This window comes from Phoca vitulina, unplaced genomic scaffold, assembly GCF_004348235.1.
Source record: "Phoca vitulina isolate PV1807 unplaced genomic scaffold, GSC_HSeal_1.0 scaffold8, whole genome shotgun sequence".
Lineage (NCBI taxonomy): Eukaryota > Metazoa > Chordata > Mammalia > Carnivora > Phocidae > Phoca > Phoca vitulina.
In genome coordinates, this window is record NW_022589711.1 from 70,314,815 (window position 1) to 70,339,775 (window position 24,961).

At 39.9% G+C, this 24,961-nt stretch overlaps 1 protein-coding gene across 7 annotated transcripts in view; it reads left to right on the forward strand.

Moving 5' to 3' along the window:
* The window catches only part of TNIK (TRAF2 and NCK interacting kinase), a 383,893-nt gene that overhangs the window by 232,450 nt on the left and 126,482 nt on the right, over nt 1-24,961 (forward strand). For all 7 annotated transcript variants that reach the window (XM_032407214.1, XM_032407215.1, XM_032407217.1 and 4 more), the window contains one exon: nt 9,759-9,884. In XM_032407214.1, coding sequence (XP_032263105.1) covers nt 9,759-9,884 — 126 coding nt within the window. The remainder of the gene's footprint in view (nt 1-9,758; nt 9,885-24,961) is intronic.

Below are 24,961 nucleotides of genomic sequence, written 5' to 3' on the forward strand. Positions count from 1 at the left end.
GATAAAACCATAAGCATGAAATCAATTTTTAGATTATTGTTTTTACTCTACACCACTTCCTCTTTCTTTTCTTAATAGAAACTAGCCACAGAAAGAACTGGATATAATGCTTCTGCTCTTCCGGTTTTAGAGCTGAGACACTTCCAAATTTGCCAATATTTGCTTCAGAATTAGTACTTCAACTCAGACTCAGTCTTTGAAGTTGTTTTAGTTCCTGAAATAATTATGAGAATTTCTTCACTTCGCAGCTTTCTGGGGATTCCTTCCCAGCTGGGTTTGTGTACTCTAGATTTGCCTACAATATCTAAACAAAATTGGGCCCTCTCGGGTGGTGTTTCTCAAAGTGGACTACCAGCTTCTGTGAACGGTCAGCCCTCCGGTGGTATTCATGAGAAATGCAGATTGCTAGACCTGCTGTAGAATTTCTGGGCAGAGTCTCTGAACCTGCCTTTTCTACAAGCCCCTCAAGGAACTCCAGATTTGTGAAAGTCGGAGGGGCACTTTTCTGGGCTTTTATATTCCCTGCTTCCTGGCCACCATATGTAGAGAGACTATGGTTCTCTGATAACCCTACAAATAATCCTCATTTTCATTTGGAGAAAAATTCCTGGTGTAAACTAGTCCTTTTACAATGATACCTTGAAGCCCACACAGGACTTAAGGAGATCATAACTTAATGTCATAGGCTTTCACCTTTACAATGATTGGCTCTGATCTTATTCCTCAGGACACTTTGGGTTGTAGTACCAAAGCCACACTCAAACCAAATGAAGCTGAAAATGGAATTTATTAGAAGTCACATGATGTGATTAGGAACGTCATCTCTCTCTATCGCTGGGCTCTGTTTTCTTCCCCACCAACAGCTCGAGGTTCACTTTCTGATTAGTTCATTATTGTTAGTCCCAGCAAAGTGCCAGTCTGAATATCAGCAGCGCAGCTTGGGTCATGTCCCCAGTCCTGAACCAACCCTTGTTTTCCTTCCTCCTTATCTGGATTGGGTACCTGGCCCTGGAACCTATAGGGATTAAGGGTTGGAAAGGAAGCTTCCTCAAAGGAAAGCACATGAGATATTTGAGAATAGGGTGGGAAAGTGGTTGAGTAGGCAAAACCAGGAGAATTACAACACTATGATAGTAAATATTGTTGTAGTGGATGTGCTTAAAACCAATTTGGTCCTTAAGTGCCTCTCCAAGGGCCTTTGTTATGTTTCAGCCAAAAGTAATAATAATGGTAACTAACATTGGTGGAGTGATTATTATGAGCCAGGACTCTTTTAAATCCTTTCTATATATTGATTATTTAATCCTTTCAGCAACCTACAAAACAGCTTCCATTAACAGCACCATTACACAGATGAGAAGACCAGGCATATTAAGTATCCTGCTCAATGTAACATGAACATGGTGGGGTGGCTATCTCAGCCTGAGCAGTTTAACTCTATCCTTGAAGTCCATCCTCTCCACCACATTGCTGTTGGTCTCCAATTAAGATAGAAGGGCATTTAGTGTTTAATTTAGTGTGAATTTTTCCATTAATTTATTCAATAAGCATTTACTAAACGTTTGCCTACTAGGAGGATCCATTTTAAACCCTGCTTGACTGAGTTCCCATTTCTGTCTTGCTTACTGAATTCCTGTAACTGAAACTTATGACCAGGCTCCAGCTGTCTTTGAGGAGTAAAAAGTAGTCTCCCAGGAGCCTCGGGTAGAGGGCTTTGCCCATAGTTAATGGGTTCAGTGAATGTTTGCTGAAATTGGACAAAAAGAAAAAAAAAATCTTTTCATCTTGGGTTGTTTGGAAGAGTCAGGGGACACATGCTCTAAGCATGTTTGGTCCCTCCCTCCCAGAAAGAGGCCATTCGGTGGAGTGATGACTAGCACAGAACATAACATTATTAATAATAGTAATAACAGCAACAACAACCATGGTCAAAATAAAAATGGCTGAGTACTTATCCTGTGCCAAGCATTGTTGTACTTTGTTAACCATATGTTAGCTCATTTAATCCTCAAAACAACTCCCATTAGTGGACACTGCTACTATGTTCATTTTACAAATGAGTAACTGAGGGCACGAAGAGCCTGAGTAACTTGCCCAAGCCCCACAGATAGTAAATGGCAGAGTTGGAATTCAAATTCAGCCAGTTAGGGTGTGTCCACACACCCCCACCCCCCAGCCCAGTTATAGGAATGAAAGTTGAGGGCATACCACTAGAGCTTGGCCTGCAGACTCAGGTAGAGCTGAGATCACACCCTCCTTACTGACTGTGACCTTGGGCAGCTTTCTTAACCTTGCTGAGTCTCATTTTTCTTATCTGTTAGGTGGAAATACAAACATCACCAACTTGTGTTGAGGCTAAAATGATAGAATATATAGTGCCCGGCACATAACAGGTCCTCAAAAAATGATTTTGATTATTCGTCCTGGAAAGATACAGTGAGTGCCTGAATGGGGCAGGCAGTATGAATGGAAAGAGGATTCTAGAGAGTGCCTTGAACTTCTGTCATTAGTAGATGAGAGTATGGGGATGGCGGCATGTGCTAGGAACTATGTTCCATACCTGGGTTACCTACTTATTAATAGTGTAAATAGTTTGACTCAGCCTTGTCTTCACCAGCAAACATTCACTGACCCCATTAACTATGGGCAAACCCTCTACCAGAGGCTCCTGGGAAACCACTTCTTTACTCCCCAAAGAGAGCTGGAGCCTGGTCATAAGCTTCAGTTACAGAGTTATTAGTCTTCCCCCGAATAATATTAGGCTCACCCCAAGCATATACAAAATGACTTAGTATAGAGCAGGATCTAGGAGAGAATGTGTGGCTAGATTCCTCCAGAAGCTGAAGACTGAAGCCATAATCATTCATTCATTTAGGAGTGATGGGTGTGTTATGTTCTAGAGGGATGGTGGTGAGAAGAAGAGACACGAGCACTGTCTTCTGGAATCTTACATTCCAGCATGCATAAAAGACACTTAACAAACAGTTGAACGATGACTGAATCACAGTTCTGGTGAACTTTTAAGGAGTGTGCAGAGAGTATTAAGAGAGAATTTAAGAGGAAACTATAATCTATCTGGGCAGTTCGTATGTTTCCTGATAAAGTGACAGCTACGTGAGATCCGAGGATGAGTAGATCTTGGTTCTGCATTGGTGGGGCTGGGAGAAGGGCATTCTCAGCTGTAGGAGTCTGACCCTCTGGTGGGTTCAACAATGCCTGGGAATCCCCACTGCAGGCCCTTCTGCTGCAGAGACCCTTCTGAACACACCTCTTTGGGACTCCTTTGGGGCTCTTTGGGTAGGTGTCTTTAAAAGACAGACCATCCGATAAAGCACATGATGAGAACTTTTAACAAAGATAAACAAATGTTATTTTTGTCTCCATAATACCCTCTGCCTTTGGGGAGGTATTTAGTGCTTCAGTTCTGTATGGTATAGAGCATGTAGAATTTGGAAAGCGTCTAGAGTTCTAAAAATGAACAAGCTGAGCTGCCCACTACATGTGCACTTACGTGTCTCCCCCTATCTTGCCTACAGATTATATATACCCCTCTTGGTGGCTTATGTGTGTCCAGGTCTCCACACATGGGCACGCACACTGGGTATATGGCCTGGATGTGTAGGCTTGTCCTATGTGCAAGCACAACATGTCAGAGAGGTGGCTTAGGGCAATATAAGCCACTTCATTTATGGCAGACTTCAGGCAAGTTAGTGACAACACTACGAGGGGTAGCAGTCATTTACTTCTGGGTTACTTGAGCATAGGGTTTTGTTTTGTTTTTTGTTTTTAATTCATGGTTTTCTTGGGAGTTGCCATCAGTGGAGGCTTGGGTGTGAGAAAAAGACACATCGGCTGCATTAGCTGTTTCTCTGAGGAACAGCATTTCCCAGCAGGTTAGCCTCACGGTCAAGGGCAGCACTGCAGATTGGCACTTGCATCTGGGGCTATCCTCGTTTTGACATTTCAGGGCTCCTGTACCCTGGGCATGTTGCTTAACCTTGCCTTGTGGCTAATACCCCTTCTCTCATAAAGTTTGTGTGAGAGGTGAGCAGAGTTATTTATAAAGAAAGCATTTGAGAACAATATGTAGAACGCTATGTTCAGTGTGTATTATTATTATTATTAGTGTCTCTTGCAGACATTTTTCCTTTTTCTCTCGGCCATACCAACAATCCCTGTAGGAGGCAACATGCCACACCCCTTCCGGCTACAGGGCCTTGGCAATCACTAGTTTTCTGCTAGAAAAATGGTTCCCTCCTTAGTCACACCGCATCACGCTTTTCTCTCTTCCTAAATGGGTAACCCCTACAAGGCCTTCAGAATTCAGACTCATTCTGGGTCTGTTTCCTTTGATCTGTAAAAGTATAATTTATAGGTGTATAACCTCACCTTGAGATAATTTGAGGAGATCCATACATGCTTAATTATCATTTAATTTTTAGTACATTTTCATATTTAATAAACTGTGATAAAAAAAACAAACCTCAAACTGTATGCTATATACCAACAAACACTGGAATATGGCAACCTCTTAATTTATACTGCTAGGTTCCTCCATTCGTGTGCAGAATTTCATTCAGTAAGAAGAATTTCCACTGAAATTTCAAAGCCTTCCCTTTAAAAAGAGAAATTTGCAATTACTTATCTTAGGAATGTAGGTTTTCTCTCTCCTTTGGAAACAAAACAAAACTGAAAATTAATGAGATATTGAAGCTGATATGTGACTCTGTATTGCTTTCAAAAACTCTAATTTTGTATTCACTAAAAGAGTTTCTTTGTTGTCACTGATTAATTTTGTAACGAGATATGACATAGTTAAACTCATAAAAATAAATGTTACTGATTTTAAAAATCCAGTTTTTATTGATGCTCTATGTTGCCATCCTGAATAAAATTTCTACTGGAGGAAGGGATTTCACTATTACAAATTATTTTAAAACATTTTAAAATTACATCCTAGGAAATGTCAATAATCTCTTCACATTCTAATGCCTGTGATTCTTTAACAATAAATTATCTTCACCTTTGTGTCATGTTCTGTCAACAGTGAAGTTGAGAAGGATGGGGAAGTTAACACAAACACCTGCCTAACGCCAGCAAGTGCTATGGAGGGCAGCAGAGGCGCTTCCAACCGGTCTCCACACCCCTAGGGTGAAGTGGCATTTATGAGTCTCTACATCTCACACTTTCTTCTGAGTTCAAACTGACCAGTCCCTTGGATTATTATAGGAGTTACACAATTTTATTCTTGTCCCATGGATTGAGAGCTAAATGCTGGGCAAACTCTTTGTTATAGAGCACATTAATATTAAGTATCTTATTAATTCCACTTTTCAATCCTAGCATATTGTAGATGCTTAATGTATATTCCCTGTGTCTTAAATATGCAACTTAAAATCTCTCCTTTATCCCCTGATATCATTCATAAACAAATACTATTGTGTGCTAACGAGTTTCTTTAATTGGAGGACCAAAGACAGGTTTCTCTTCATCCCTGGCTTAAAATGCTCCCAGACACTTCCTTCATGATTAGCAGCTTTAGTTTTATCATCATGGGTAACTGTTCTTCTGTCTAGGAGTTTTCAGTATAGAATTAAGAGCATGGCTTTGGAGTCAGACGAATCTCCCTTTGAGTCTTAGCTTTAACATTTAATAGACAAATGAACTTGGGGGGTTACTTAACCTCTCTGAAATTCATTTTCCTCACTTATATGGGATCATTAAATCATCTACTTCACAGAGCTGTTTTGTATATTAAATACACAGTTTCTGGTACATAGCGAACGTTACATAAGGTTGGCTTTGGCTATATTTTCTGACCACAGTATCATATCATTATATGATAGCATCATCAGAGGTAGTCAGTGGCTTAAAAGCATCTCCTGGAAGCATCCATTTCTTTGCATTTGAAAACCACTTTCTCTTACATGGTTTGCCATCCTCCAGGAGGCCAGTCCTGGCTTCTCACACGGAAGGTTTTTCTGCAAGCAATAAGAGAGAGCTAGCCCCAGTGCACAGGTAATTTTCCAGCTTCTGCTACATCACATTTGCTAATGTCCCATTGGCCAAAGCAAGTCACATGGCCAAGCCCAGAGACAAGCAGAGGAAAAGGACTCCCATCTTTTCATGAGGGAGGCTGCCAAATATCACGGCCTTTCCACCCCTGCCCCACCCACATCTAAGCAATAAATAGATTCCCATGTTCTTGAGAAAAAAAGTCTTCTTTATTTTGATAATAAAGCTATGTTTAATAAGCACTTGATAATTTCTAAGCCTGAGAGGTGGTTTAAATAGATACTCTTATTTTCATTCACATAACTGATATTTAGAGAGTCCAAATGCAATGTCTGAGGGTACATAATGAATCAGCTTGGACTAGATTTTGAAGTCTCATGACTGAAGTAATGGTTCTTCCTAGTGTACCAGACTTGGCTTATTAAAATTAGTCCCTCTTAAAATTTGTGACAATTTGGTACCATTACTTTGTTTTTCATTATGACCCAGAGGTCATTAATTTCCCGGTGGGCTTGATCCTTTTGCTTAATTCTTAAGACATGAAAATAATCCATTTACAAAACAGAAGACATCCTTCTCGTATAACTTTGTAATCTAACTCTAGCCTCTGTTGTTGTCTTTGTCTTTTTGAAAGCATTATAACTCGTGCTTTTCAATAGCCACGTTGTGAGAGGGTAGACTGCTTGTCAAGTGGTTAAATAAGTTCTTGTAGTTACTGGTAAGTGTGTCCCTTTCAATGCCACTGACTAACTTTCTACCACCACTGCCCTAGACTAGAAATTGGTATAAATAGTAGCCTGATAAAATGCATGCCCACTTACAAGGTCCTATAAGATCAAGATCAAGGTTCTGTGCTAGAGCTACATAATCATGGCCCACAGTGGTTCCATAATTGGATTTGGAAACCGTGCAATTTAAACTAAAATTCAAGATACTTTCATTCCTGCTCTTCCACCCTTGTTACTATTTATTTTTTGGTTGACAAGATTAATAATAATGTTTATTTTCTATTACACTTTATAACTTTCACATACTTCATTCAAATATCGCAAAAGACTGGGGCATATAATAAAATACTATTATAAAATCTGTATCTAATCATAGAAGAGAAAACTGAGGTGGTAAAAGGTAAGTTACTTTCCTGGGATCGTGGAGCCCAAAGAGAACATGCACCCCACCTGCCCACCCTCATTTTTCTGACTCAGTGCATATGTTTTCTTCATTTTCATATTGCCTCAGTTTACCTTTGCAAAGTGATGGAGAGCACGCTGCCTTCATTCTGATCTCCGATACTATTTATTTTGGATTTAAATATATATTGAATTATACTGCTACTTAACTGTTTCATAAAGCCTCATTTTCTTAATAGTACAGTAAACTTTTTAAAGACCCCCCTCCCCCCACCATGGATTCTCCCACATCACCCTCCATCCTGTTGAGAACCTAGGAGGCCCGCAGGAATGCTTGTAGAACCAACTTGTCACTAAGAATGACTGAAGGTGAGACTGGCAGGCTGCCGTGGGAGAGGGAGGGGTGTTTTATTGTCTCATGTAGTTGCCTCTTTAATGGAAGCAGCTGTCGATACCAGGCTGCCCACGGAAACCCTCAGGTCTGTTTTCTCCCCTTCTGTTTAGGCTTCCCTAACATACATCTGCTCACATCCCACATTCATCCACAGTTATTTGGCCCCACATGGTATTTGGCCCCACTGAGATCCATAGCTCAGTATGCACCATAGTAAGACATCTGAGGCGTGCTGCGGGGACCCTTCGCCAAGTGGAAGGTCTGTGAAGGTCAGTCTCTCCCCAGGCCAACAGCGAAGGCGTAGGTAGTTTCTGATAGCTGCAGGGTAGTTTCTGATAGGGGCAGGTCAGCAGTATGCCATCTCCTCCCTCAGCCACCATCCCAGCCCCTCCCTCCTAGACTCCCCTCCTCACCTTGAGGGCCACACGCTTCTCCTCAGCTCAGCGCCTCTCCCCAGTCTTATATTCTATTTTGAGATCACCTAGTCTTCTATTTTGTTAAGCCATGTGACGTGTAACATGTTTCATTCTCCTAGGTTGGCAGGCAAATCTCCATAGTTTTTCACTGAAACTCGTTTTTGTGTGGTCAGGAAATGTCAGCATTTCACCATTCTTCTCATCTCATTCTTACCATTTCTTTTCAAGCCCCACTAATGCTGCTGTAAGCAGCTCACCCTTTGCAGGTGTTCATTCTTTCATTCATGTTTCTTTACAGGCACTTTGCCTGGGGTGGGGCGTGTTACAAGGAGCAAAAGCAGGCACCATTCTTGTGTTTACAGTTATTATGGACTGATGGGGAAGAGAGCGTTTAATCAAATGGTCAGAGGGGTAAATGTGGAAAGGTGCTACAAAGGGAGACACACGTGATGATCCACGAGGCTTGAACCAAGTCAGACAGATCAGGGAGCTTTGCTGGGGAAGGGACTCTGGAACAGAGACCTGAAGGCAGAGGGGGGCTTACAATCCATGGAGAAGAGAGTCAAGTAAAACAGCAATTATGACACATCTCCATACCGGGACCAACAAATATGGCGGGCGTGTGAAGTGTAGGGGTTGGATAAGATATAGTGGCGGGGGAGAGGGGGGAGGTGGGGACTTGACATGGCCTGAGAGAATTAGGAAAGACACCCTGAGGGGGGGGTCATATAAACTCAATAGGAATAATGAGTAAAAATTAAGTGAAGATGAGGAAGGGGAAAGAAGACATCTCGTGGAAGACCACAGAAGGGCACAACATTGTAGACACTGAAGTGAGGCTGAGCAGCTCAAGGTGTAAGGGGACAGACAGGGACACAGCATGGGCAGCCTTTCAGGTAAAGGTGATATAACAACCTACATGCAGAGATCATTGTTACTACTGCTGCATCTAAAACAACTCTCCTGGGATGGAATTTTTTTCCACCAATCTCAGAAATAAAATACTAGTTTACAGTCCAGCTAATGTGTACATTATCAAAATAAAATTATGGGAGAACACATGCACACTCCGCTGGTAGTGCCAGGGCTTCCAAAAGTGGCCCAAGTTGATGGACTCCAAATTGAAATTCAGAATGAATGAAACCTGAACATCAGGAAACTTAGTCTGTAGGAAAGTTACCTCTTTTCACATCCATGGCACTACCACATTCCCCCTTTCTTTTTATGTTTAGTTTCCTGAAGGTGAGATGAGTACTCCTGTTTTGTGAACTTCTCAGATCCAGGGAACTACCCTCGCTCCCTTTCCCATCTGACTTTCATCATCTTCAGTCAGTGACTTCAATAAAAGTAGGCTTCAAAGAAAATGAACCTAACAAATTTTAAATCTCAGAGCCTGTATTTTTTTTTTTCTTTCCCCAATCTTTCCTATACTAGATATGATCAGTTGTAGGTAGTCAGTGGACATAGTTCCCAGAAGCTGAGAGTGAATTTTATCTCAATAGTCTGTCTACCTTGATCTTTTCCAGGTGAAAGGATGAGATCTTTTTTTCTAGCAGGTTGCATGCTATGCCTGTTTGCTGTACAAACAGAAGACCCTCTTAGATTGCCAATTTGTTGTCTTGTAATTTTTTTCTTTGTAGTCAAGAGAGAAAGTCAAGTTACATAATAATTATGCTTCTTTATCACCACAGAAGAACTTAAGGAAGAATTTATTACATAGTTGATATAGATGGTGATAAAAAACAGAATCCTACTAAAGACAATGGATTTTCATGACAAAAGAATATTTTTATTCCAATACAGGATGAAGAGGAAGAAATCAAACAAGAAATTAACATGTTGAAGAAATATTCTCATCACCGGAATATTGCTACATACTATGGTGCTTTTATCAAAAAGAACCCACCAGGCATGGATGACCAACTTTGGGTATGTAGTGCTATCCAAATTTGTTTCTTACATGAGGAACAACCAGGGCCAAATGGTTCATTTCTCTATCCTCATGTTGGATTAATTAACTCCTTCTTTGAAACTCTTAGCCCCCTGATTTCCATAACATTGTGTTTTCAAAGTTCTTTCCCATTTCACTAATACCTCTCCATCTTTTAAGTATCTTGTTTTTTAAGATTTTATTTATTTACTTAGAGACAGAGAAAGAGAGTTCGTGCATGGACAAGTTGGGGGAGGGGCAGAGGGAGAAGGAGAGAGAGAATCTTAGGCAGACTCCACGCTGAGCATGGAGGCTGACATGGGGCTCCATCTCATGACCCTGAGATCATGACCTGAGCCAAAACCAAGGGTCAGACATCTAACAGACTGAGCCACCTAGTCGCCCCTCCATCTTTTAAGTATCTTTATTTTTTATCCCTTAATGTGGACCATTCCTAGAGCAAGTTGTTAAGGTCTCTGGTTTTTCCACTAGTTACTACATTTATTGAGTTTTTATTGTATTTTAGGCATCATGCTATTTGCTTTTTGTGTATTATATCATTTATTCCAGCTCTTTGAGGGAGACATTATTATTTCCTCATTTCTTAGATGACAAAACTTGGGCTTACAAAGATGGTAAGTAAATTGCCCTAAGGTCTTTGTAGCTAGAAATGGCAGAGCAATGATCTAACCAAGCTCTTGGAGTCTTTTTCCTTGCCTATAACTAATGTGTGGATGACTAAAATTTAAATTCCAAGTCTGTGAGTGAAATACCTGACCCAGTCTGATACTGTATAAGTACTCTTAGAGGTTGCTTTCCTATCCAGTTAGCTATGTGCCCCCGTCCTGTATCTTTGACAGTCTGTTCCACTGAAAGTAGATTCAGTATGTCTGATACCAAAACCGCTACTCCCCTCCCTTCCCTGCTCAGATTGCTCGTCTTCTCATCTTCCTGATTACTGTCCATGAAACTTTTATTTATTCTTAGGCCCTCAGTCCATTCAGTGGAAGCTTAGATTTTGCAGTGGACTTCTACTTGATCTATCCATCTCTCTCTTTCTTGAATCTCTGTTCATCCCATATGTTGCTGTTGGATTAATTACTCTAAAAAATACCCTTTTAACCACTTATCATCTTATTCATTTTCTAGAGTTCTTAATATGTGTCTGGCACAGAAAATTTATTTAATTAGACAGAGCTTACTATATGCCAAATTACATACTAAATTGTGTGGATCCCATGACTACTATTTCATGGATAATTTATCAAAGAATCTCAGTCTACTGTCTTAATGCAAAAGACATGTGTGGTCCAGCTGAGAAGGTAAAACATACACAGTGAACCAGAGTTGGTGACCGAAAAGAATATAATAATGTTAGCTCAGAAGAATAACAAGATTTTCATGTCATTTGATAATTGACTACTACAATCTTTGGTAGTGAAAAGAGCTGCTGGTTATTCTTTTCCCTATAAGTCCCATCTTTAAATTTAAAATTTTAAAAAGTACTTTTGGATAAATAAACCCTCTTTGTATGATCACATTGATTTTATATATTTTTATGTGATTTCTGAAAGAGTTATAGTAAGATTTTAATCATGGCCTCTTAAATGTAGATATAAATGTGAAAATTAAAAATGTAAAAGTAGTAGGAGAAAATAGAGGTAACCATATAATACTAAAGAAAGATATATGAGGGCATATATGCAAGAGCATATCCACAAAACAGAATTTTGATGAACTTGCCTGTATACATTTCTTAACATTTCCCATTACAAAAAAACCATAATAAACAAATAAAAATGCAAATAACTGATTTAGGAAAAAATATCCATTTGGTATATGATGAGAAAGAATTTAGTAGCCTTTAGAAATGGAGAGTTTTTATAAATCAATAGTAAAATATGAAACTAAGAGAAAGATTGAGTTAAGAACAAGACAACGATTAAAGAAGTAAGAAATATCAATTACCTGTAAAGATGTTCTTAAAATAGAATCATACCAACAACATAAATGCAAAAGAAAACAAAAATTAAATACCGTTTCTTAACTTGTAGATTGGCAAAGATTTTTTTTTAAATGATTTACCCAGAATGGACACTCACACCCACTGCTTATGGAAATGAAGGTTGGAGGTTGGTACTCTATCTTTACTCAAGGGCAATTAGAATACAAATGGATAAACATGCTCTCTCTCTCTCTCTCTCTATCTCTCTGTCTCTCTGTCTCTCTCTCTCTCACACACACACACACACACACACATATATAAATAAATATTTGGGTAACTACATAAAGATGTATGCAGAAATTAACCAATAAGGAATTGCTTAAAGTAAATCCATTAAAGGACACTATGAAAGGACACATCAGCTAGTTAAAATGCTGTAGATTTATATTTACAATGGATAAACAATTAACTATTATAATGGGGTTTAGATTAGATAAAGCACATTTTCATTTTTGTCAAAAAAAGGAAGAAAAAGAAAAAATGTATCTATCCATCTATATATATAAATGGTGGGGATGTCTAGAATAATATACCAATGGAGTTGAAGATATTTGTATCTGGGTAGTCATTTCAGGAATTTAATTTTTGAAACCTTTTTTCTTTTTTAGGTCTGCTTTTTTTTTCTTCTAAACTTTCTCTTAACTTGAATATCAGAGCCACTTCTGTTCCTTCTTTTTTTAATTGCTTTTCATGGGGCTGTCTTTGCTTCTCATAGATAGTCAGCTCTCTGAGTACAAAGATTGTGTTGTTTGCATCTCAGTGTCCTAGGGAGGTGCTGGGCATATGATGCTGACAAAATAGTTGGTCTATAAAGGAAAGTGATTAACATTCCCACAAACTTGGTTGCTAATATTGTTGGTACAAAGCAGATTGCTACAGGTACCTGGAGAGCTCATTTTACCTGTGACCTATAGGTTCAACAGAAATGATGAGAGGACGCAAGTTGGAATATCTCTGTGTTCCTAAAGGACTTCTACGTCATCAAGAATCTAGCTTTTTAACAATGACCCCATATTGCCATAAGCTTCAGCAGATAAGAAGTGGAGAATGATAGCTGTTCTAGTGCTATCTGGAGAGAGGTGTTTGGTTTGGTCAGGGGCATGGTTCCCAATTAAAAGAAAGCATTAATGTAGCTTTGGAACCACCACCTTCAGGAATCACCTGCAGAAATACAAGCTGAGTTACACCCAACTATTAATATCATTTCTTTTGTGAGATGGGCCAGATCGGGTCGTCGGTTTTCTTGTGAGGGTGAGTTGTTAAAATCTGGGTATTTATTTGGAAATCATTGGCTGAAGGAAAGAGAGGAGTGGTCAAGCAGGGATTGACTGGTTTTTACCCTTTTCCTAATGCTGCGATTTTTTAAGTTGGAAAGAAAATTAGTTGTCTTTTATTTTGCTGGGTTCCCATGAAGTTAATTGACTTTCCCAGGACCTCAAAGCTCATTAATGGATGAATGCAGAGCCAGAATACAGGCATCCTGAATTGTGACAATTTAGCTTGGCCTGAAGTTCTGTGAAAGGCACTAGAAGTTTGTTTTTTGTGTTTTTTTTTAATAAGCGAAACCTACAGTCCGTTTTCCAATTGGCACTGTGAGAAAGCAGCACGCCTATTCGCATCTGCATGGTGTGAACAGGAGGTTTTATACTCTTGGGAACCAGTTGCTGCCCACCAGTTCTCACCCTGGCCAGTTGTTCCTCCCATGAAGACAGCTGTGGTTGCTGGGAATCGAGAATCTGCATGTGTATATATTCACTTATTCATTCACCATTGATCCATTCATTCATCCAACAAATATGTATCAAGCTCTTGCTAGGCACAAGGCACTCTTCTGGGCACTTAGGCTATATCAGTGAACAAAACTGAAGAAAGCCCCTACTTACCTGTAGCTTACATTCCTACTACAGATCACAGACAGTAACCATAATTAGTAAGAAAACTGCAGAGGATGCTGGAAGCTGACCAGTGCCTCGTAGAGCAGGGCAAGGTTAATAGGGCTGCAACCAGGGGAAGCCCCATTGTAGATAACTCGAGGAAGGGCATTCCAAGCCTGGTGGTTTCCAATAATAACAATGGGAGCAGTGTGACCAGAAACATGGGGAGAAGAGATGTGGGACCAGATCACGCAGAGCCTTACACACCATGGGAAAGATGTCAGCTTTTACTCTGAGTGAGGTGAAGGGCCACTGGAGAGTTTTGAATATGGAGGGATGGAAACTGATCCACATAGGTAAGGGGTCCCTCTCATTGCTCGGTTGAGATTAGACCAGATGAGGGCCAGAGCAGAAGCAAGGAGGCCAGTTAGGAGACCGTTTTAGCAAGCTAATCCCCTTCCTGAAGTTGGCAAAGGGAGATCTGCAAGTAGTGATCCCTCCCAAACCGAGGCCCCATGGGAGGACCCGGGCCTTCACATTCCATTTTCCTATCTGCAATTAAATATTACAGGCCCCACGTTCTGCTTGGAAGACACAGGACCTAGCATTTATCTGTTGGTGCTCCTGCAGAGGACTGTTGTGTCCATGCCCATGTCCCTAATCATCCGTTAGCTTCTGTGTCACTGGAGATGAAAATATGAAGCCATGAAATGCTCCTGAGGGCAAGAGCATCTTCTTTTTCTAGTTGTGCTCTTTCTATTTGACAACAAACTAAGGGGGAACTTGGAAAAATAAAGGCAGAATTGAAACATAATAATTAGGAAATTAATACCAGATTACAATATTGGTGGGAACTTGATTATAGAATATGATAGTGTGTAGTTATTCCAAGGCCTCTGACTCACTGAATTTGAGCCATTCCCTGTTAATAATAACAATAGCAGGTGATACTTATTGCTTGCTTATCACATGCCAAGTATTGTGGGTTTTTTTTTTTTTTTTTTTTTTTGCCTTGTCATATTATTTCATTAGATCTTTACAACCACTCTACAAATTAGATATTATCATTATTCCCACTTTACAGATAAGGAAATTTGGCTCAGAGAAGTTAAGAAATCTGCCCAGGGTCTCCCAGCTGGTGGGGGATAAAGCCAGTGTGTTAGCCAACCCCAGGCTGACCGATGCTAGAATCGAGCTCCTGAGTTCTACACTCTTTTTTTTTAAGTTGTGAGAAATAGTTCTAATACCAAAATTTGGTATTCTAAATAGGATTGAGGCTTTGGGTTTCAATTATTTTGACTTCACCTTTAACCTTCTTCATTCCTCAGTTCCCCAGTTTTCAAAGAGGGTAGCAGGACCAGTTACTAATAAGACTGATGCGAAGTCTAGGAAATATGCTTTGAAGAGTATATTAAACCTTCCAGGAATGTTTTAGCAAACAATTGCAAAGGTCACAGATGGTTGACTCTTTGGACTAATGGCATCCTGTTAAGATTACACGTATATAAAAATGTTATTGTGAATTATATAGAGACATAACCTGCAGCCACCCAAAGCAGCGCTTGCTAACATTCATTCCCACTGTTCAGACTACGTGAAATATTCCCCAGTTATTTCTTTTGTTGTGACTGGAGGTTTTGCACATAGCCTACCAGCCAATACGTGTGCTGTTTTAGGTGTCTGATTGAATTATAATCTGTGCGAATTCTATCGTCTTGTAGAGATAAACTTGTTTAGTACCATCTCTTTGCGGAAATACAACTACTTCTGATAATGGCTAAGTAATTCTACTTTATCAACTGCTGAGGGCCAGAAACGGAAATCAAAAAAGGGAGCTCTTTCAATAAAGATTCTGATCTCTTGGAAACAAGCAGCTCTGTCACACGACATTGCCACCTCATTCCGCCTCGCCTCGGTGCGGAGCAGCTCTCCGTTCTGCTGCATACCATTCAGGCACTGGGAGTGAGGGACAAGAAGCATCCACTAGGCACACCAATTTCTCTGACATTGGAAAGCGAAATCACACATATTTTGCTGTCTCTTCTGATACCACCACAATCACAGGACTAGAATATCTTACAAAAGCAATAAATTTCTGACTAGCTTTGGAAATGCAGGGTGGTCATAAGACAGCAGATTACTGTACTGCAAGGTCCCGATAAGCCATTCCTTAGATTGCAACAGTGTAGCCTCGCAGAGGTAAGAGTTAACAAATTATGGGGTGTGCACTTTGGGGACAAACATTGTAGCAATGGGCTGAAACCCGACCTGGAATCCAGAGACCTGGGTTCTAGTATTGGCAGAGGCAGCATCTCTGACATTTGGTTTCTTCCTCATAAAAATGGTAACTTAAAGAAAAAAAAAAAAAGGCAGGGGAACCTGGGTGGCTCATTCGGTTAAGCGTCTGCCTTCGGCTCAGATCATGATCCCAGAGTCCTCAGAGCGAGCCCCACGTCAGGCTCTCTGCTCAACGGGGAACCTGCTTCTCCCTCTGCCTCTGCCCCTCCCCCTGCTCATTCTCTCTCTCTCTCTCTCTCAAAAAAAAAAATAAAAACCAAAAAAAAAAAAAAAAAAAAGCAATGTAGAGTAGATCTGGGTTTTCAAACTGGCAGCCCAGAGGCTAAATACTGTCCAGGTGAATGTATTTCGTTTGATTCACATAAGCGGTGGTGTTTTAATTATGCCAACATTAGAAAAAAATCAAATAGTTTCACACAAAAGTCTGGATTCCTTGAAAAGTTTTGAAAAACAGGATGATATGGAAATGCTGGGCCTGAAATCCCCAGTAGCAGCAGGATGTGATAGCTGTTTGGAGAGCACATGCCCACTCCAGTTTGGACCAGAGGTCCCGGCGCTCCCTGTTGGCCTCCACACACGCTCAACTTCATGCATTGACGTTACTTGTCCAGCTCCTGCATAATATCATCTGGGAATGAGATGCTGAGGTGTACCCATGAGAGGACTTTCTGGAATCTGCAGTGATGTTGCCCACATTCCCCAAACCTAGGTCGAATGTAGTTTACATTTTTTTTTTTTTTTTTTTTAAAGATTTTATTTTTTTATTTGACAGAGAGACACAGCGAGAGAGGGAACACAAGCAGGGGGAGTGGGAGAGGGAGAAGCAGGCTTCCCGCTGAGCAGGGAGCCCGATGCGGGGCTCGATCCCAGGACCCTGGGATCATGACCTGAGCCGAAGGCAGACGCTTAACGACTGAGCCACCCAGGCGCCCCAAATGTAGTTTACATTTGCTGTGGCATCTTGTCTGACAAAAGATCAGGCCCGCTTGCATTTTTGGTTGTTTTAAGACTTAAATATGAGGTGCTGCAGATAGCATTATTAAAAATTCAAGCCACCTGTAGCTGACTCTTTTGAACAATTTAAAGTTTCTCTTTTTTGAGTTCTATGTATCAGAAATGAGACTTTCTTTTTCTTTTCTTTCCTTTTTTTTTTTTCCTTGTCTTGATCAGTATTTGTCACTTATGTAACTAAAGAACTCCCTTCTTCATATATGTAGAACCTAGGTCATTTGTCTGAAGAAGTGACTGAATCTTATTATCTGTGAATAGAAATTTTTGAAAGGCTAACTTTGGTAATTAGAGAAGGCATGCCTAAAATATTAGGAGGAGTGATTGTAAACAGGCTTCCAGACTCAGAGCTGCCCTATCGCATGACCTATAGAGACAGGATATGCTACTTAGGTACAAAGAGAGTGAAAGCCATTCCTAATTTAATACATTGCAATAGGGCCTGAGTTCAGCTTTAAAAGAGCCATTTTTATGAACTGATGGGTGACTCTGCCAAGAATGTACAAATGATTTCTTCTTTGATTGCAGTGAATTTCATTTGAATTGTGCTTAGACTGCTTTTCACCTTAGCAGAAGGAAGACTTCTGTGTGCCCAAAGTTATTCTGCTATTGGGCTACACAAACCTCCGATTCCTTTTCTAGATGAATTCTGAGCTAAAGTCTGTGTTCCATTTAAGTTGTGCTTCTCAAAATCCTCAACTATCAAGTTGTTTAATCATAAATCCTCTAAGGCTAGTATTTTATTTTCTTGTCCTATTTTTACTCGTCTGAAAGCTTGCTTTCCCATCCCCTCCCCACGTTCTTCTCTTTGGGTGTAACATTCTGACGAGCAGAGTCGAACATTTCTTACAGCCTTAATAAGATTAGTTTCTGTGAGCGGGTCCCTGGCCAGAATGGACATGTAATGATTTACTCCTAACAGGAAAAATTCTCCAGCAGACCTTGCATACATACTGAGAAATTTGAGCACCAGAAATCAAATACAAGATGCAACTAACTTCCCTCATTCCTTGAATGCTGCATGCTGACTCAGACTCTCTCTCCTTAGACATGGTGACCACTGACCGTTGAGCCTTTCTAGTGGCTTCTTGTGGCTAAAAATACCAGTTGGCTCTGTATATTCAAACTGCCATTGTCATTCTCAAGGTATAAAGTTGTTCGTTATCCAGAAACTATATCAACAAAGTTTGGGACACTTCACGTCCTTGGGACTCAATTTTTTACCTTTGGAAAATTAGAATTTATAGTTCAAGCACTTTTTTTCAAGTCTAAAAATATAATGTAGACGCCAAAGGAATTTTTTTTTTCAAATACATGCTAGTTTAAAAATGAATGCAAAGGATTATTTAGGTTGCTTTTTCAAATTTGAAATTCCCAACAGTTTTACCTTGCCTTTACATAAGTTGATTTAAGTGATAAATGTGTTCATATGTATGCCTACCAATTTTTGTACTTACATACGCATGTATTTGATACTGTGGGTCTTTATACTACCTCTGGCAAGTGAGACAGCATTCTATAACAAAGTACTGGTTTTGTTTACACCTTCATAAATCATGCAGATGAGATCTGTGGCTATTCCTGGCCACACATGATAAAAATATCCTGTGCCTTGCTGATGTTTCTGGACCTTCAAGGTCAATAGGCTGATCCTCTGCAGAGCTGTGAATTCTTGGATGGTTATCTTTCCTACCCTTTTCTTAGAGTGCCCCTTCAACTGCTGGGTTCAAACTTCTCTCATTTTAGACAGACCTTTGCACCTTCGGCATCCTGCTCTCTCCTCTTCCTCTCCCCTGTGTCTTGCCCCTCCTTTTACTAGAAAAGAGAAGGGATCCGTTAGTAGTCAGTTATTCCTGTGGGTGACTGACTCATGACATTTGGGGGGAACAAATCAAGGTATTTTTGGCTAGCGCCTGCAGTTTTAAAATATCATAAAGCCCTGTTTCTTGTTACAGGAACTTAAAACCAGTTAACTAGCAGATAAACGAATACTGTAGGGACCCCAGAAATCGTCCTAAGCTTCTTAAGCTGGCTCTAAGGATAAACCTTTTTAAAATTCCTTCAGAGGTGATTGGGGTTGGAAAGCTCAGGTTAGAAGTGACCACGGCAGGTGACTCCATCCTGAAGGCGCCTCCCGATGAGGACGTGATGAGGAGGTGAGCTTAGGGCTGGCTCAAACAGTGCTTCTGAAATTCCCTCTGGGCCCAGCTGAGACCAAAGACCTTTCACTTAAATATTGCCCCCTGCCCCCACAACTTCTAAGAAAAAACATCTTGCTGGCCGGAAGTAGAAGACAACTGACAAAAATACATGATGAACAACCACGTAAGTTGTGACAAATGCTGGAACTCTTTGTTTTTAAAAGTTAACCTCTTTAATTTAGATAGAAATAACTATCATGTCCAAGCAACCCTTTCCCTCTTAATTGGGTTGCACTACACTGTGCTGTTTCTTTCTCTTTCTCTTTTTTAAAGATTTTATTTATTTATTTGAGAGAGAGAGAGAGAACGAGCAGGGGAAGGGGCAGAGGGAGAAGAAGGAGCAGGATCCCCTCTGAGCAGAGAGCCTGCAGCAGGGCTCCATCCCAGGACCCTGGGATCATGACACTTAACTGACTCAGCCACCCAGGCGCCCCTACTGTGCTGTTTCTTAAATATCTCCTCAGTGGAACGGTTCCAGTTCTAAGTCTAGGTCCAACCCCTGTCCTGCATGAGCTTGGTTCTGTCCTCACCTTCAACTCAGCTGTCCTCTGTCTTCCTAAGTTACACGTTAGGTGTACCCTGTTTTCTGACTCAGTTGTTTAGGTGGTGTTGAGTGAGCATTTCAAATGTACCATTCCTTCTAAACCTCTCCCTCCACCTCTTCAGCCTTCCAAATAAAAAGATCCAATGTCCTGGAATGCACCACTGTTTCTTCTTGCCATGAGATACAAGCCTGAAAAAAGGACATGTGTCCTTTGTGCTCTTTTATTAATAGGGGTTTTAGAAACACATGTGCCCAATGCCCTTCATAAGCACCTGTCGGGGGCGCCTGGGTGGCTCAGTCGTTAAGCGTCTGCCTTCGGCTCAGGTCATGATCCCAAGGTCCTGGGATCGAGACCCGCATCGGGCTCCCTGCTTGGCGGGAAGCCTGCTTCTCCCTCTCCCACTCCCCCTGCTTGTGTTCCCTCTCTCACTATGTCTCTCCTCTGCCAAATAAATAAATAAAACCTTTAAAAAATATATAAGCACCCGTCAGCCATTTCTTCACCATTCAAGTGAAGTGGATCTTGGGAAGCTATTGATACCCTCTTTCAAGTTGGAAACTCTTCCTTGTTGCTTTTTTTTTTTTTAAGTGCAAACAGAGCAATAGATAAAAAGTAATAAATATAGTTTAAGATTTGGGGCTGCTAGGAGTTTTACACTCATGGACACACTTAATGTTCTCATCAAACATTTTATTTTATTTTATTTTATTTTATTTTGCATTTTATAGTGCTGGTGGTGGGGTGCTGAGCCTAGGGTGGTTAGAGAACATGCATGCCCAAGGTCACATAGCTAGTACTTGAGAGAGCACCACGCTTTCAACCCCGCTCTACTTACTTAATGACTACATAGACTCTGGATAAGGCTGCAGACCATAACTAAGCTTCATTTCCAAGTAAATAAGGAAAAGGGAATTGAGGGGAAGGAGAATTAATGAAACAGTAGTTGCAAATCACCAAGCCCAGCTCCTGGCACATGGCAAATTCTCAGTAAATCTGAGCAAGTATTGTTGGCCCAGTGTCAACTCTTTGAGAACTTTCTTTTGGGGAGAATATTAATGATCCATTATTTCTTGCTTGTGAGATGGGAAGTTATTGACTTACCGCTGCTGGGCTTGGCATGTTGAGCCCTGTTTCTGTTTATTAATGTGTTGAGGTTACTTGTGGTGAGGGAGGGTCCCTGCTGCATGGTGGCGGTAATTATCAGTGTTGCTGTGCGGCCGCAGGAACCAGTTGCTAGCAAATGCTGGTTTCTTCTTTTCTCTTTCTCTCTCTCTCTTTTTTTTTTTTTAAATCCCATTACATAATTTAACAATCATTTCATTCCGTAGTGAGATGAAAAGAATTTAGCAGCCTTCAGCTGGAGCTGAATAGAGAAGCAAATTATAGAAATCACTGACATTAGTGCCTGTCTAGAGCAGGATTGTTTCCTACTGAATATTTGAAAGTATTTTGTCCAATCTAATTTTAAAAGACTGGAGCCACTGGGCTTCCACTGCTTTCCTTGGGAACTATAATTACGTGGCCTAATAGAGCTCAGTGGTGGGACATATTCTCCAGCTGATAGAGGAGCAATGGAGGCATTCGTAGGAGGTCTGGTCACTGTGTTCTTCAAAATGGGATTTGAGAAGGGGCACAAGCATATTTTGCTCACTTGAGAAAATATTTTCTTTCCACCCAAGGATGTTCCTTTGGTCTGCCTGGCTGCCATTGAACCATGGTTTGCTACATAATGGGATTTTCTTTAACTCTGTGTTATAGAGAATCCCCCAAATACACAATAGTAAAGAGAACAATATAATGGACACCCATGTGCCCCACACTAGCCCCAGCAACCATTCGTCATTGACCAATCCTGCCCCAAACACATGCTCACCCACTTCTTCCCTTCTACTCATCCTCTCACTTTTTCTAAATTCTGATAAAATATATATAACATAACCTTTAGCATATTAACCATTTTAAAATATGTAATTCAGTGGCATTAGGTACATAGTATTGTGCAACTGTTACCACTATCTAGTTACAGAATTTTTCATCACCCCAAAAGGAAACTCTGCACCCATTCAGCACCATTCCTCCCTCCCCCTAGTGCTTGGCAGCCACCCATCTGCTTTATATTTCATATAAATGGATTTATACAATACATAGCCTTTTTGGTCCTCCTTTCAGTGAGTATAATGTTTTCAAGATTCAACCGTGTTGCGTCAGGCATCAGTACGTCATTCCTTTCTGTAGCAGAATAATACTCTGTTATATGGCTACACCACATTCTGTTTATTCATCTGATAGTGGACATTTTGGTTACTTCCACCTTTTGTCTATTGTGAATAGTGGTGCTTTGAACATTTGGATGCAAGTTTTTGTTTGAATACTTGTTTTCAATTCTTTTGAGTATATGCCTACAAGTGGAATTGCTAGGTCATAATGCAATTCTATGTCAACTTGTTGTGGAACCATCGAACTCTGTGTGACTGCAACATTTTACATTCCCCCCAGCAGTATACGAGGGTTCCAATTTCTCCACATCCTTGCCAACATTTGTTATTTTCTGCCTTTTTAAAAAAAAAAATTATAACTATCCTAGTGGGTATAAAGTGGTACCTTACTGTAATTTTGATTTACACTTTCCTTTTTTTAATTTAAATTCAATTAGCCAACATATGGTACATCATTAGTTTCAGATGTAGTGTTCAGTAATTTATCAGTTGCCTATAACACCCAGTGCTCATCACATCACATGCCCTCCTTAATACCCATCACCTGGTTACCCCATTGATTTGTACTTTTCCTAATGACTATTGATGTTAGGCATCAGTCCATGTGATTGTTGGTTATTTGTGTATCTTCTTTGGAGAAATGTCTATTCAAGTCTTTTGCCCATTTTTAAATTATGTTATTTATATGTTTGTTGTTGATCTCTAAGTGTCCTTTATATATTCTGGATACTAGACTCTTATTGGATATATGATTTACAAATACTTTTCCCATTCAGTTGGTTTTCTTTTCACTCTCCCAGTTGTATCCTTTGAGGCACAGAAGTTTTTAATTTTAATGTAACCCACCTTATCTGTTTTTTCTTTTGTTGCCTGTGCTTTAATTGTCATAGCTAAGCAACCATTGCCAAGTCCAAGGTCATGGAGATTTCCCCCTATGTTCTCTCCTCAGAGTTTTATAGTTTTAGCTCTTATATTTAGGTCTCTGATCCATTTTGAGATAATTTTTTGTATGGTGTGAGGTCAGGGTTCAACATTATTCTTTTACATGTGGATATCCAGTTGTCCTGGCATCATTTATAGAAAAGACCATCGTATCATTTTATTCATAGTCATTCAGCATGTTTCACTAAGATAAGAATTTTTTTACATAACTACAGTACCATTATCACACTTTTAAAAACCCTCATATTTCCTTAGTATCATCAAATATCTAGTCTGTATTCAAAGCTTTAATTGCCTCAAAAATTTTAAGAGCTTTGGGAAAAAAACTCATATCCAGATAAGTTGCATCCCTTGCAAATTGTTGGTATATCTTTTTAATGTTTTTAAGTCTATAGATATCCCCCCATCTCCTTTTTTCCTTGCAATTTATTTGTTGAAGCAAGTGGGTCATTTGCCCTGTGGAGTTTCCTGTTCTAGATTTTCTCGACTGTATCCCCATGAGGTAACGTGTTCCTCAGTCCTCCGAATTGTCTGTAATCTGGTAGTTGGAACTAGACGCTTGATCAGAGTCTAGGGTTCTTTTGTTTTGTTTTTTGTTGTTTGTTTGTTTTTAGCAAGGCTACTTCTTAGGTGATGTTCTTATTCTAATTGAGAGGCAAATACTGTCTGGTCACTTCTTATGTTTTTTATGTTAGCAGCCATTGATAATCAGTGCTTAAATTCATTAGTTTGTCAGGGACTATGAAATAGTGATATTTTAATTCTATTATGTCCTCTTCATTTATTACATGGAATGACTGCATTTTATAAAGAGAAGATTTGCCCCTTTTAGTTACTTTACTATCCAGTGCTAAAACTTGTCTAAGAATGTAGTGTAAATTCTTGATTCTTTCCCTCTATTTACCAGTCTCAAAGTAAGCCAATGCCAGTTATATTCTTTTTGAGGGCTGTTTGTTAATGCATTTAGGTAAGTTTAATGTGTTTCAAGCCATCACAGTTCTTATTCTTATTGATGCTCAAATCATCCCATCTTTGGCCAGTGAGAACCTCTTCAAGTTGACTCTTGAGTTCTTTCTAACATGACCCATATATGTTCTTTGATAGCTTCCTGACTATCATGTATGATAATTTTACAACTCTTATGGGTTGCAATGGGGTCTATTGTGGCAGTTCTCAAATTTCCTTACAAAACCTCCTGAGAGGTCTCTTTACTTTTACAGGTACTCTGGAGAAGATGGTAGCGTTTCCCTACCCTTTGTGCAATCATAAGGCCAGTCAGCAAAGGCATTGGAAACTTGTTCATGAAACTCATGTCAGGAGTTTTACTGAGTTTCTATGAGGCATACATGGTGTTGATGTTAAGAATGTACATTTGGACAAAGTCAAAACCATCAATGTGATTTTATTATGGGTCCCTTTGAGTTTCGTTTCTAGTGTCTAGTCAGAGATCGATTGCTAGTTATTCTGAATTCTTTTCATATAATTACGAAAAAATGTAAGTATTTAATAATAAGATGCCATTTGTTGAAGACCTTTCTTTCTTTCTTTTTTTTTTTTTTTTTGGAGAAAAGGGAGAAAGTAAATAAATGGATGTGTTTCCTAAACCTAGAATGTGGATGTAAAATCAGATGAATTGCTTTTCCTCTTCTAGTCTCTATTTCTCCATTAAATAAGGGAGAAGATTATGTTCTGCCTATTTGATAAAGTTGGTGAGTGCTGTAATGAGTTTATATTTATAGAGAACTTGAAGCTTTTTGGATGAAAGGTGCTGATTGTTTATTGACTTTTTTTGATGTGTCTAACCTCCTGGGAACATTTGCTGAAAGTTAATTAAAAACAGATAGTCCCCACTCTGACAACTTACAGTGCCACTTACAAACCAATAGCATGAACAGTGTATACTTTATTGTCCTAGCGTCAGATTGCCTAGAAAACCATAGTTCTTTCAGACAGGGGAATGATCCACTTTTGTAGGAAAGGTAAGATC